This window comes from Balaenoptera ricei, chromosome 13, assembly GCF_028023285.1.
Source record: "Balaenoptera ricei isolate mBalRic1 chromosome 13, mBalRic1.hap2, whole genome shotgun sequence".
Classification (NCBI taxonomy): domain Eukaryota; kingdom Metazoa; phylum Chordata; class Mammalia; order Artiodactyla; family Balaenopteridae; genus Balaenoptera; species Balaenoptera ricei.
The window spans coordinates 77,945,612-77,959,149 of NC_082651.1; the positions used below are offsets into that span (position 1 = coordinate 77,945,612).

At 47.9% G+C, this 13,538-nt stretch overlaps 1 protein-coding gene across 1 annotated transcript in view; it reads left to right on the forward strand.

Annotated features, from left to right (window-relative positions):
- Positions 1–13,538, forward strand: part of CAPN14 (calpain 14) — a 59,019-nt gene that overhangs the window by 13,911 nt on the left and 31,570 nt on the right. The window contains 9 exon segments of the mRNA XM_059942610.1: positions 592–829; positions 2,354–2,390; positions 2,893–2,949; positions 4,292–4,349; positions 6,892–6,956; positions 8,595–8,663; positions 9,322–9,400; positions 10,042–10,158; positions 10,509–10,564. Coding sequence (XP_059798593.1) covers positions 592–829; positions 2,354–2,390; positions 2,893–2,949; positions 4,292–4,349; positions 6,892–6,956; positions 8,595–8,663; positions 9,322–9,400; positions 10,042–10,158; positions 10,509–10,564 — 776 coding nt within the window.

The following is a 13,538-nucleotide window of genomic DNA, read 5'->3' on the forward strand; positions in this document are numbered from 1 at the left end:
CCTCTGATTTGGGTCTTCTGAGCTTTGGCCAGTACTCTTTCCTCCTTATGAGGCTGCTTTCACTGAGATGACATGGAATATCCAGTTGATCTGTATGGAGGGAGATGGCTGGTGGTCCGTCTGTACCTATGAGCATAATCATGTCATAATCAACCTTGAAATTGTAGCACATACATGGAGGCAGCATCAGGAAGTATCAAGAACATGGACATTGGAGCTCAGCTGCCCTGAATTCCAATCCTGGCTGAGACTCTTACCCGCTAGGTGACTTTGTGCAGATGACCTAACTTGTCTGAACTTCAGACCCTCAACTGTAAAGTGGAAAGTGCAAACACAGTGACATTCCTCACCTCATTTTGTGTATGATATTGTTTTTAACACAAAGTCAAATCAGTCGACATATTTATTCAACCTCATGTAGGGTTCCAGCAAAGGTGCCCACTATGGACGTTTTCTGGTGTTTTCTGTCCACTCCTCATCCCTTTATCTCATCCTCCATTGGGGCAGGTGGGATTTGGCAGATCAGCGGCCACCTTAGTCCTGGCTCCTGGCCAAGGGGCCCAGGCCTGGCCACAAGCCCTGGGTGATCAGCTCAACTGCTGCCCTCTGTCCTCTACCCACAGAGCTATGATGCCCAGAGGAGACTGCCTCCCAAGTCCTTCTGGAAAAATGCTCCCCTGAATTGGCCTGAGACGTTTCTCAGAGAGAAGGAAGTGAGTCGGGAGCTGTGGCTGGAGCCTGGGACATACGTCATTGTGCCCTGCACATCTGAGTCCCGCCAGGAGTCTGAGTTCGTCCTCAGAGTCCTCTGCAGGAAGCACGTCTTTTAGTAAGGTCCAGGCCTCTCCCGGAGGTTGGGGTCCACTCGGGCCAGGGGAGGGGGGCAGGGCGAGGCGGAAATGGTGGAGGACGGGGGTCTCTGTGACCAACACAGGGGACGGGGTGAGCAGGAGAGCAGGGCAGCTGTCTGCGCGGAGACATCCCTCACTTCTTCCTCCCCGCTCTCCTTCTAACAAAGGAACACTCTGCTGGACTTGGAGAGAAAAAGCTAGAACAGGTCTGGCCCCTGCCCTCCAGGAGCTCAAAATCTGGAAAGGACATGGACGTATGAACAGTTATTTATGTTACGCTGTGTCTGGGGCAAGCGTTTATCTGCCCAGGGTGTTTGGAGAGCACCAAGGAGGAGCATCTGAGCCAACCTTCCATGGTCCTGGGGGAAGCAGGGGTGGCTTCAAGGACGTGGTGATTCCTAAGAGATGCACAGGGTTTGTTCAGTTGAGGGGGGCTGTCATCAACCATCAGGCTCAGAGGAATCAATATACACTCATCCCAGCCAAACTTATTACAGGCCTACCTTGGCGATATGGCAGGTTTAGTTCCAGACCACTGCAATAAAGCAAATACTGCGTTAAAGAGAGTCACAGGATTTTTTTGGTTTTCCAGGGCATATAAAAATTATGTTTACACTGTACTGTAGTCTATTAAGTGTGCAATAGCATTATGTCTTAAAAAAACAATGCGCATACCTTAATTAAAAAATACTCGGGAATTCCCTGGCTGTCCAGTGGTTAGTACTCTGCGCTTCCACTGCAGGGGCCACAGGTTGGATCCCTGGTGCGGGAACTAAGATCCTGCATGCCGAGTTGTGCGGCCAAAAAAAAAAAAAACTTGACTGCTAGAAAATGCTAACCATTGTCTGAGCCTTCAGCGAGGTAGAATCTTTTTGCAATAGTAACATCACTGATCAAAGATCACAGTAACAAATATAATAATGAAAAAGCTTGAAATATTGCGAGAATTACCAAAATGTGACAGAGAGACAGGCAGTGAGCCAATGCTGTTGGAAAAATGGCGCCCATAGACTTGCTCGATGCAGGGTTGCCAGAAACCTTCAATGTGTAAAAAAAATGCAGTAAGGCGGAGCACAGTGAAATGAGGGAGGCCTGTATTTTGCCTATGATAATTCTGACATGACAGCCCTTCATTGCTTAGAACCCAGTTCTTTTTCCATCATATTTCGGGCATAGATAGTTTAACTTGGTCCCAGGCCTCACTGCCTTGTGAGACCACTGAGTCTGAACATATGAGTGGGAGTAGTTAGATGAGGGTGGGGGAAGGAAAGGGCACACGGGGTGGAGGGCTCCGCTTGAGCAAAGGCCGTGGGGTGAGAACACAGGGCGCGTGGGGAGGTACAGTCGTGTGCTGAGCCATGTGCCAGACTGCATGCTTCAAGGGCAAGTGGGGCGTCAGCTTAAGGAACTGGGAAGGTGAGTTCCCAGGGGTGGGAGAATATTGGTCAAAACATTCCCAAAATGATCCCCAAGAAGTAATTCGGTCTTTTCTCCCCCCTCAGTGAAATTGGCTGCAATTCAAGTGTCGTCTTCTCTAAGGTGAGTTGTCAGGTGGAATTCCACATGATGGGGACCGTTTACAGAGCCGGGAAGGGGGGCTTCTCCCCTCACATTCAGGGGTTGGGGGAAGAGGTCTGCAGATCCTGCAGGCCCTACTCTATGGCACACATAGTATGTTATCTATCGTGCCCTAGAAGTATGCAGGTTCTGCTGTTTTTGCACCAAAATAACTGCCCTTCTGATCAGGTCCTTGGCATTGAAGGCCCAGAGCCCCAGATGCATGAGTCACACCTCCATGTTCTTCTGTTTCTCTCTACCTGGTGTTTCTTCTGCCCCTTTCACGGTTTGCTACTTCCCCAAAGCCAGTGACGATTGGAGAAACAGGGATGTGGGTGAGTGCTATGGTAAAACATTTCAACCAGCACTCAAGGTCAGAATCACAGATTTCAGAGGCCTGGGAGCCGTGAGCACAGTAGTGAGTGCACGAGAGTCCATTCGTCCAGGGGAATGACCAAGTCCTTCTGTGTGTCTGTTCCTATAGGAAACTGTAGACCAAAGTGAAGGGCAGGATGAATTCTTCACCAAATTCTTTGAAAAGGTAAGTTGAACCAAGGGAGGTAGCAAGGAGCAGGGGACACTGTGGAGCCTATAATTCCATGGAGGGTGGGTTTGCATCTGCCTGACCCTGTGTATAAATTGTGATTTAAGGCTTCCTAATCTCCAAACTGCCACTTTCTATGAAAGCCCTCAAGGTTTTAGACAAATGAGTAGAGCTGTTGTTTCCAGCAGACTCCTGTAAAATGCATATCCGTTCTTGGAAGCTACATTGATTTGTTGTAGGAAAAACAACTTTAATTTTTAATCCCTGTGACGATGGAATATGGCGGAGGTGAGACTCAGTGTTGGGAGGAGTGGGTGGAACGTGGCAATGGTGAGCCCTGGGGGGTCTGGGGGAGGGAAGCCCAGGGAGAAGACCCCGTGGGTGGGTTGGGGGGGGGTGGGACTGGTAAGAGGCATTGGGGAGGAGGAGGGCTACCCACCTGGTCCCTTCCAGTTCTTTCCTTGGGCTGACCCAGGTTTGAGCACCAGCAAGAAGCCACCCCGTCCCTAAACTGCAGGACACTAAATACATTTAGGAACAGGGCAAGAAACCTGGGCCTGCCATCTGAGTGATGTCATCACAACTGGAAGAACATGAACTCCCTGTGTTAGTAACACTCCTGATTTCATTCCCAAGTTGCCTGCCCTCCCGTCTTCTCTCATCTTCACCACTGGCGTTTTGCTTAATGTCGTCAGAGAGGATACATCAGAATCTTATGTGTTTGTTTATAAAAGTTTTCCTCCATACCAGGGGTTTCCAAACATTTTCTGCGGCAGTCCTTTTTATCAAATGGGATCTCACAGAGAAACCTAACATATATAAAACAGATAAATATGAACAGATAACTTATAGCCATTTTATAAGTTCAAATTTATGGTACTTATATTGCATTAATATGTTCTAAAGTTAAATGTTCATGTAAAGGGTTGCTTTTCTGAACTCTAAAATGGAAATCTGGACTCTTGGCTAAGGATAGTTTATTAATAATAAAACTGAAACCCAATTGCTGAACTTTCAAAGCATCTCTATAGAACCCAGTTTGAGAATCACCCCTATTAGTCTACCTCTTAAGAGTCCTGCCCTGCTGGGGTGCTCTGAACTTGGCACCCAGTTAAACTGTTGTAGAAGTTCTTATGAAATTCCAGATTTAGTTGTATGTCTAGTCATGTTCCTTATGTGCAGGAAAACGGCATCACTTATTCTGCCCAGAAATGGCATATGTGCCACCCTGAGCAGATGTGGGAGAGGCCTTTCCCAGCCCCCTTTAGCTGTGGGCCCTCTGCATCTAACAAGCCTTCAGCAATGATGATTTTCTTCTACCACTCTGCTTCTACTCTAGCATCCAGAAATAAATGCAGTCCAACTGCAGAAGATCCTGAACCACATGCCCTGGTCAGGTGAGTATTTCAGAGTAAGACTCTGTAGGACTCAGGGGACACAACTTTTCTGAACTCTGGGTCTATTTCTCTTTCTCCTGGTGAGACACGTGAATGCCCACTGGTCGCCCCAGGAGCTGTGTCTTATACCAGGGTGGGTCGTGTGGTCTGAGAAAGAGGTAGAGGAATTTATGCAGCTTAGAGAATTGTTCTTTTTTTTTTGCTTAGTTGAGTGTGTAAAGATAGATGGCAGTGAAAATGAAGATTTCTGCTAGTTTGCTAGTTTGAGAAGAATAGTTGAATATTTCTTTCTTGGCATATAAAGTCCATGTGGAAGAATGGCATTCATTTTCTCAACCCGGCAAATAAATATTAAGTATCGACTAGCTTACCAGGGAGCTCTCTGATGAGCTCATATTTAAATTGATTAACCCACAGAAATCTGATAGGAAGGAGCACATCGCGTAGGAGAACTGCAGATGGGCGGTGTGGATGCCTTTGTATGAAGCTTGGGATAAATCATCAGGAAAGCTTAAAGCCCATATAAAAGTATTTTATGTGTATATTTTGAGTGAGAAAAACATGATTTTGAAAAAAGTAAACCAAACAACTAAAGGGTATTTGCTACCTGAAACATGTGATTGCTTCTCCTTTACATGAAGCCAAGATTTCAAACCCAAACACACTCAGAAACTGTATAATTTCCAGATGGTTTCTCAAAGCCAAACTTGGGTATCGTAAAAGAGCCAGAAAGGGAGACTCTAGAAATTATACAATATGAGATGCGGCCCCTCCCTACCCCTCCTCAAAAAAAAAAAATTGTAAAAGAGATGGCTTCTGCACATTAAAATTTTTAAGGCATTAATCACAAGTATGCAAAATGATTTTTGAAAGAATGGATGGACACATTGTTTTCATTTATTCCTGTGAGAGGGTTTCTGGTTGATAGATTGGAGAGCTACTATAGCTTTTGGCAAAATAGTTGGTAAAGTCTCCCATAATAAATGATGAAATGTGAGTTGGAAAGTTGCAATATGATTCACAAGTTTTATCATCATCCCAAGAGTTATATAAATATGAACCCAGAGAGATAATTCTATGTTATGGGTCAGAGCCTATACGTTTTAGATATTTAGTTGAGAGTCTCTGTATTCTGCACTTGGTCCCCTTACACTTCCTCAACTTTTATCAATGGCTTGGAAGAAGACATGGCATGCAGGCTTATCAGATCCGCAGATGGCACCGAACTGGGAGGAATAATTAATATAATAGCCAACAGAATTGAAATTCCGAATGCTCACCACAAGCTGTGCCCAAGCCAAAAAGATGAAGTGTAGTCAGGGTGGTAATTAAAAACTGCCATTTTATAATATTTAAAAAATCAGTTGCACAAGTTCCTAACAGAAGAGACCTCATCTTTGTGGCAGTTAATTTGAAAGCTATCTGGTTAATTTAGTTGGCCTTGAGCTTAACATGTGCTAATAGTTTCAAGTTGCTGCTAAATAAGCTAATCCAAATTCAGGCGGTATTTAATGGAAGCATTCAGTGTGTGTTTTTGAAATTGTGTTCCAAGAAATGTTAGAAACCAAGAGGTTTTAGTAAGTGTTCCATGAAGTAAAATGGGTTAGATTCTATGGTCAATTGTGCTTAGGAAATTCTGCATTAAACAAAATTTCAACATTGGCTCCTGTACACTGATCACGTGCTAAGGTACATGGTGATGGAGACAAGGGTCATGGATACAGAATATTTCAAATGTATTTGAACTCAAAACCCTTTCTCTGCAAAACATCTCCCTTGGAACCTAATCTGGGAAATGCGGACTGAAAATTTTGGAAGTGATAGACCCACTGTACTCTGCTTAATCCACCTGTGGCTGCAGGAGTGCATTCCAGTCTTGGTACCACGTTTTAGGGAGACGCTGGCAAAGCATAGTGCGTAGAAGAGGGAGGCGGGGATTTAGAAACCATATCATCTGGGGAACCGATGGAGAAAGGTTTAGATGTTTAGAATGGAGGAGAGGAGTCGAAGAGGGGACAAATACCTGTTTATGCTTTTCTGGAGGTAGAACTAGGACTAGTGAGTGAGTTTTACAGGAGCTTCCTTTGGAATTAACATGAGAAATTTCTCCTGACTTGGAGCTATGGATCCATGTGAAAAAGTGAGCTCCCAGAACCGACAGGCCATCTGTCAGGACATCTGAGATTGTCTCCCGGTTTGGGTGGGAGCTTGAAAAAGGTGCCCTTTCAGACTGGGGAGCCTGTGACTCTATCGTCCTGTCTGCCCCCACCCCAGCCCTCCGATACACAGGACCATGTTCGTCTGACCTACTGTGAAGCAAAACCAGAATGTTCTCTGCAGGGTTTTACTGTGTTACTAGGACGTAGGAATCCCCTCTAAGCCTTCTCTCTCTGTCTCCACTGTTCTCATTCTTCCTGCCCCAACGTAAATGGTGGTCATTGGACCCTATGGCTGGCCTAGACAGCACTGCCTCTTCCTGTTCAGAAAAGGGCCATGCAGTCCTGGGGCCACCGGCATGCAGACGCTTTCTGTTCCTTCACAGGTCTAAGGAGCGAACAGCCTCTCTTCAGCCTCGAGGCCCGCCAGGGGATCCTGGCCCTACTGGGCGTACCGTTCTGGGTTTGTGGGAGGATGCATTCCGCTGTTTGAGAGCTTTGGCCCTGGAGCCAGGCTGCCTGGGGTTGAATCCCAACCCCAGCTCTTATGACGTCTGTGATCTCCGACTAGTCACTTAGCCTCACTGTGCCCCAGGTCCTCATGTGCAGCCCAGAGATGGTATTAAAACCTATTCTGGGGCTTCCCTGGTGGCGCAGTGGTTAAGAATCCTCCCGCCAACGCAGGGGACACAGGTTCGATCCCTGGTCTGGGAAGATCCCACGTGCCACGGAGCAACTAAGCCCATGAGCCACAACTACTGAGCCCACACGCCTAGAGCCCGTGCTCCGCAGCGAGAGAAGCCACCACAATGAGAAGCCCGTGCACCGCAACGAAGAGTAGCTCCCGCTCACTGCAACTAGAGAAAGCCCGTGAGTGGCAACGAAGACCCGAAAAATCGCAGCCAAAATACAAAAAAAAAACCCAAAAAACAAAACCTATTCTGTAAGATTGGTATGTGAATGCAAATGAGATAACCCATGTAAAGTGCTTAGGACAGCACTGTCATCGAAAAGTGATCGATATTGTTATTAATAACAATAAGCTTACTTCCTGATAGCGAGGAGGAGGCAGCTGCAGGGTGGCGGTTAGTAACAATTCTCCAGGTTACAAGAAGCTTTTACAAGAGCCTCAGGGTCCTGAGTTTTCCATTTGGTGATGGGGCAGCAGCTGCCCCCATTTACAGATCAGGAAACCAGAGCTTGGGGAGTTCCATGACATGCCGCGAAATCAGCTTTCCTCGTTCTCAACACTGTCATTTTTCTAGCAAACCGTCTGCCTTAAGTTATTCGGAGTTTAATTACCCACACCACAGAGAGGCACATAGAATGGATACTGTGAGAGGGGTTGCAAATATAAAGAATGTTGGCAGAGACTTTGCAGAGGCTGCGGGCAGTGTGGGATGGTGGTCAGGTATGCAGGCACTGGGGCAGGTCCCACCCTTGTCACCAGCTGTATGAACTTGGACAAGATCATGCTCTCTGAGCCCTCATTTCCTCATCCATAACAGGGAGGAGTTAGTACCTACCCCACCTACTAGGTGAAAATGAAGTTCCATAGGTCAAGTGTAGAGCTCAGTGCTAGGCCCGCCATCAGGGCTCAAAGAGAGGTGGTGTGTCATGGTGTTTCTGAGCCAGTCTCTCTGATGCGGGGGTACTTGGACGTGGTCTACAGGGCTAACCATTCAGCTTTTAACTGTTCCAAAAATGACTAAATATAAGAGGCACCCTTAGTCACCCTGTGCCTGACTCCTTCCATGAGTTGGTTTTGCCAACAATGAAAAAAAGAGTTACTGTTTTTTATTTAAACCACATCAGATTGGCCATGTCAGAATACCCTGCTTCACTAAATGGTAACTGTCGTCATCACCATCATCAGACCATCCTCTCCTCCCAGTGCTGCTGTGTTCCAGCTCATTCTGTCCTTTCCTGGTAAGGGCCGGGGAGCCCTGGGCTGGACTGATCAGTCAAGGGAGGCCAGCTATTGAATGGGGTGTCCCAAAGTGCACATTGCTGTGTGGAGGGCCCATTACTGCCTCCAGAGGTGTGGACAAAACTCCCCTGGCGGCTTTGACCTTAACCCTGCTATCAGCTTAATGCGTCCGGCACCGTGAGTATCCAGGAATTCAGGGACCCGTGGAAGCAGCTGATGCTCTATCAGGTAAGAACAAGTGTTCACCACGCCTCCCACGGGACAGTGCAGAAATGGCAATTCTGCAAAACTATAAGGTACCTCTCTCCCTTTCAGCCCTTTCTACCCAACCACTCACCTAATCTTCCCTAATGTCCTTTTAGTGTTTCCTCCTTTCTCTCCCAAACTCAGAGAGCCTGTTGCAATAGTCTTCTGAATTTTTAAGGCGACATCTGATCGCATCGCTTCCTTACTAAAAATTTTTTGAGACTCCCCGTGGCCTTCAGTCGAGTTCACACTCCTCAACATGGCATTTAGAGTCCTTCATAACTTGGCTCCCTCCTACTTTTCCAATCATTACTCACAACTCTCCTCCCGTCTCCTGAGTCATAAGGTTGGAAGCCCTTCAAAATTTGGATGGCGTGCTCAGATTAGGCACGTTTACCTGTCCCCAGACTCTCCATCCCCCGTAACAGAAAGACCGCGCCCTCTCACAAGCCTTAAGGAGAACGGGGAGAGGAGGTGGCATCCTGGCGGGACCCCCGCCCTATTCTTGTCTAGGCAGCCGGGCCTACTGGTGGAGCGCACACTCAGCAGTCCTGCAGCCTTGACGCTGGGGTGTGAGGGGCTCTCAGGTGGGGCTTGGAAACGCCTGGCTTCCTTAGCCTTTGGTGTGGGCTCTTTGCAGGAGGTTTTCCACAAGCAGGACACTAACCGCTCAGGATGCCTGAACTGGGCCCAGCTGTGGGCTGCCATGAGGGACACGGGTAGGCCCGGTGGGTGGGGAGCTGGTGCTGCAGGGCGCACACCAGGCAGGGGATGGGGCGGGGGGGTGGGGGTAAGTGGTGCTGGGCAGGGCATGTGGCGTCCTGCAGTCTTCTAATGAGCAGAGTTACTCCCCGAGTTCAGAGGCCCAGAGACCAGGATCCGTGAATAACTAAACCATTGATTATTATCACTATGATCACAGCTAACATTCATTGAGGGTTGGCACATGTATACTCGCATTTAATCTTTGCCAACACCCTGTTATAATCCCCACTTCACAGAGGAAGAAATTGAAGCTCAGAGAAGTTCACTTGCCTGGGGCTTAAATCCAGGACTTCCAGACTCCAAGGCAGATGCTCTTGACCACTAAGCAGACTACCTCCTGCCTTCAAGGCCAGTAACCCATGTGATAAAAAGATCCTCATGCTGGTTGCCTAGGGGACAGGGATGGAGAATGGAGAGACAATAAAATGAATAGGCTAAATAATTGAACAATTCACAATGAACCGTGTAAAAGAAGATCTTAGGCTATTAGGATTCAGGTCCCGGAAGTGGAGGGACAATTTAAGGGGCCTCAGGTGGGAGGGGAGCTGGATATGAGGTTTCCGGCACCCACGGTGGGAGCCCTTGTTGAATGCAGGAATCGTGCTCAGTGATGACGTCTGCCGGCTGATGCTTATCCGCTACGGTAGCCCTGACCTCCAGATGGACGTCGTCAGCTTTGTCCGCTTGATGCTGCGTGTGGAGAACATGGAGGGTGAGCTGGGGGGAAGGAGGGAGGGCCCGGGCTTCCTCTGCTCTCCACGTGGACTGCCCACCTGTCCCCAGTTCAAGCACGAGACAGGACTGTTGCCCGTGCGGGGAGCTCCGGGGAACGCTGGCTCTGTGCCTGTGAAACCCAGCTGCATCTACCCAAACTAACTTATGCCCTGTCTGCTCCAGGGCAAAGGTGTGAGGCGGCTCGCTTAGAACAAGTGTGGCGCGTGTGATTGCACAGAGGCCGAGATTGGCTTCCTGGGTGAGGGCCCATACGGGAGGAGCTAGTCCCCCTTGTTTCCAACACATACACACATATTAGCTGTGTTCTTTTCTACTGCATTTTCACAGACGTCTTCCAAAACTTGACCCAAGATGGCAAAGGGATATACCTCCAGAAGCCAGAGGTAAGACCTTCTCCATGGGGTCGATTCACGTCATCTTAGGGAGCAGTGGCCGCTGCCGGTTCAGGGGCTTGTAAAGGAGAAGGGTTCTGAGTGCCCTTCATTCTGCTGAGCTCACGATGGAGCACTGTATTCATTGCACTTATTCATGGGTGCCTCACATATGACTGGGCAGCCACTGTGTGCCAGGCACATGTGAAGGTACAAGTGTTCGTTGAATGAACGAGGTGACACGCTGAGGAGAAAACAGCTCTGTGTCTGACGCTGGTTGTCTTCCCTGATCATTCAAGCTGCACGGATTTACTGAGCACCTGCTATGGGCCAGATGTGGAGACACTGGAGTCTGGAGTTGAAACATCTGCCCTTTCTGTCTAAAACACATCCTCTGTTTGGGCTGCTTAGAAAGAGACTAATAAAAGCTGGGGTTTCTTCCTTGACCTCAGATGTTCAGTTTATGGAATAAGCTTCTAAGATATAGGGACCCTCAACATGTATCTACCCTCAATCACTCCCATATTTGAGTGTGAAGGTGGGATGCAGGTGGAGGGGCAATGGTTAGAACTTCTGAGCCCGTACCCAGGCACAGATCCCCAAGGACACCTGATCCCAAGCGATCCTTCCATAGCGACGTACTCAGCACTGAGAGAACAGGACAGCCATCACAGAGGCAACTGACACAGGGCAGCGCACAGCTTGAGCAGTCTCCTAGAAAGCAACGTGCTATCATGGCAAGAGAGCTGGCCTGAGACCCAGGGTGAAGCCACAGCACCCCTCGTAACCACCTGTGGGACTGTCAGCAAATCACGCTACATCGCCGGGCCTCAGCTTCCCTATGTGCGAAATGAGCTGGCTGGGTGAGGTAGTCTCTACCGTTCTCTCCAGCTCTGACCATCTCTGGCTCCTTGAGGAGATCCTCAAGGCCATCCGAGGAGGCCTACAGGGAGTGGCAGCCAACTTGCTGGAATTTCACTCTGGGGTTTTCTCTGACCCCACTGGCAACTTCACCATTATCATCTTCATCATCACCACATCAGCGTCACCATTTTTATGTAACTGGCCTGGGGAGTGGTTTCCCCAGAGGTCCCCCCCTATGTGAGTTAGAGGGACCGTTCATCACACCCACATAAAGCTGTCAGACAAATGGGCCCATAAATGTAAACATGTAGACTATGCTCTACTGGATCTCTGCTACCCAGTGGTTCCACACACCTGCACACTGCTGTCACAAGCATGCCAAATCGAATTCATGGGGGAAAATTGCATTGAGAATTGAATATAGAATCAGGCTGCATCTTGGCTATCATCATTCACAGGCGCCAAGGGAAGTCAAGGTTGATTATATTTCAGGTTGATTTATACTTACTATGGGATGGTGTGCTCCCTCTGGCTAAGCTATCCATTAATGTCCTGTCTCTGGCTTCCCAGGAGTGATGGGGGAGGAGGCCCCAAGCCCTGCGTCAGGCTCTAGGACCTGGTGACTGAGAAATGAAGCATCCTTAACTGAATGTCAGAGATGGGTCTGAATAGATCATAACTTTCTTCCCCATTATTCCAGTGGCTGATGATGACTCTGTATCCTGAGAAGGCTGGACGCTCATCGGCCCTCGTTGAGGACTCTGCATATGGCCCAAGGGTGGCCTTTGGCTGAGACCAACCCATGCTCAACCCACCTACAGTTCTTCAGGATTGTGTCTCCAGCCATCCCCTTCTCATCTGTGAAGATTTCTTTTCTGCAGATCTCCCCTTTGGATGGGCAGCATACAAAGAGGGAAGCAGCGAGGTAGTAAAGATTGCCTTGGACTTGTCAAGACCAGCTCTCTTTCCCTGTGACCACGACCTTGTCACAAGCAGAAACGTCGTCTAAGCAATCTGATTCCAGGGTCGGTGTGTTTTCCTTTACACAATACTGCCTCCACAGGTGTCCAACTTAAATGACCTTAGACATGCCGCGTTCTCACATTTGGGGTAATAGTCTAGGTTTCAAGATCTGAAGAGGGAATGATATGTTTGTAGGCATCTGTACCGGCATCTATAAACTGGTAGAGGGATAGGCTAACTTTTAATGGTCTGGGGGTGGGGCAGGGGTACATTGAGCTTTTAAGAACACAGAAAATAACAGAACTGTCAGGGTCCAGGTGGGATGGGCTGGATCTGGCATCTGAGGTCACCGTGTGATCTTCTGCTGACAGTATCTCCCGATGGTTGGATTTGGGGGGTGCCAGTGAATTTAAAACACCCGACTTCTTACAGGGCTTCTGCATGTGATGGGTGTCAGTCTGTTTACCTGACCTATGGGCTCTCAGATCTACTTCAAAGAAGAACAACAAATCCACGCTGCATTGTAGAGTTAATCAGCGGACGGTCGGTATATCCGATTTTTTGTGCTACAGTGGCCCCTCACTTGCCTGGCATCCCTACCAACCCAGAACCCAGGCAGAAAATCAGAACAATGGCCATTTCCCAAGGCCCATGCGTTTTACTCATAAGTTAGCAACCCAGAGCCATTCGTTAAAATTCTATTTATTATTAATTTACAAACTGTTCTAACAAACATGACTACCTGGTTTCCAGGTCCATAGCAGACTAAAGGAGGAGGCTGAATAGGTGATAAAAGGGTGTCCATTGGCGGAACTAAAGGAAGTTTGACAGCCTGGTAGATGGGCAGTGCGGGAGGAAGGAGCACTTGAAAGGGGCACTTTTGAAGCATAAAAACCTTTATTTATTCCAAATGATAAAATGTGAAGTGGTTTACCGTAAAGTGCCATATGCACTAATACATGAGGTATTACTGATTTTGTAAACAGTCGTCATATAATTATAGTCTTTTAAAGATTTTTATGTCTATTTATTTATCATTATTTCTCTCTTTAGACCCTGCCGTTTTAAATATTTGGTTTAATTAAGTTATTATTGCTTTGCATGATGAAGGCCATTTTGCAGATTTTTGGGGTGATGGGAAGGTGGTACCATTATTCCG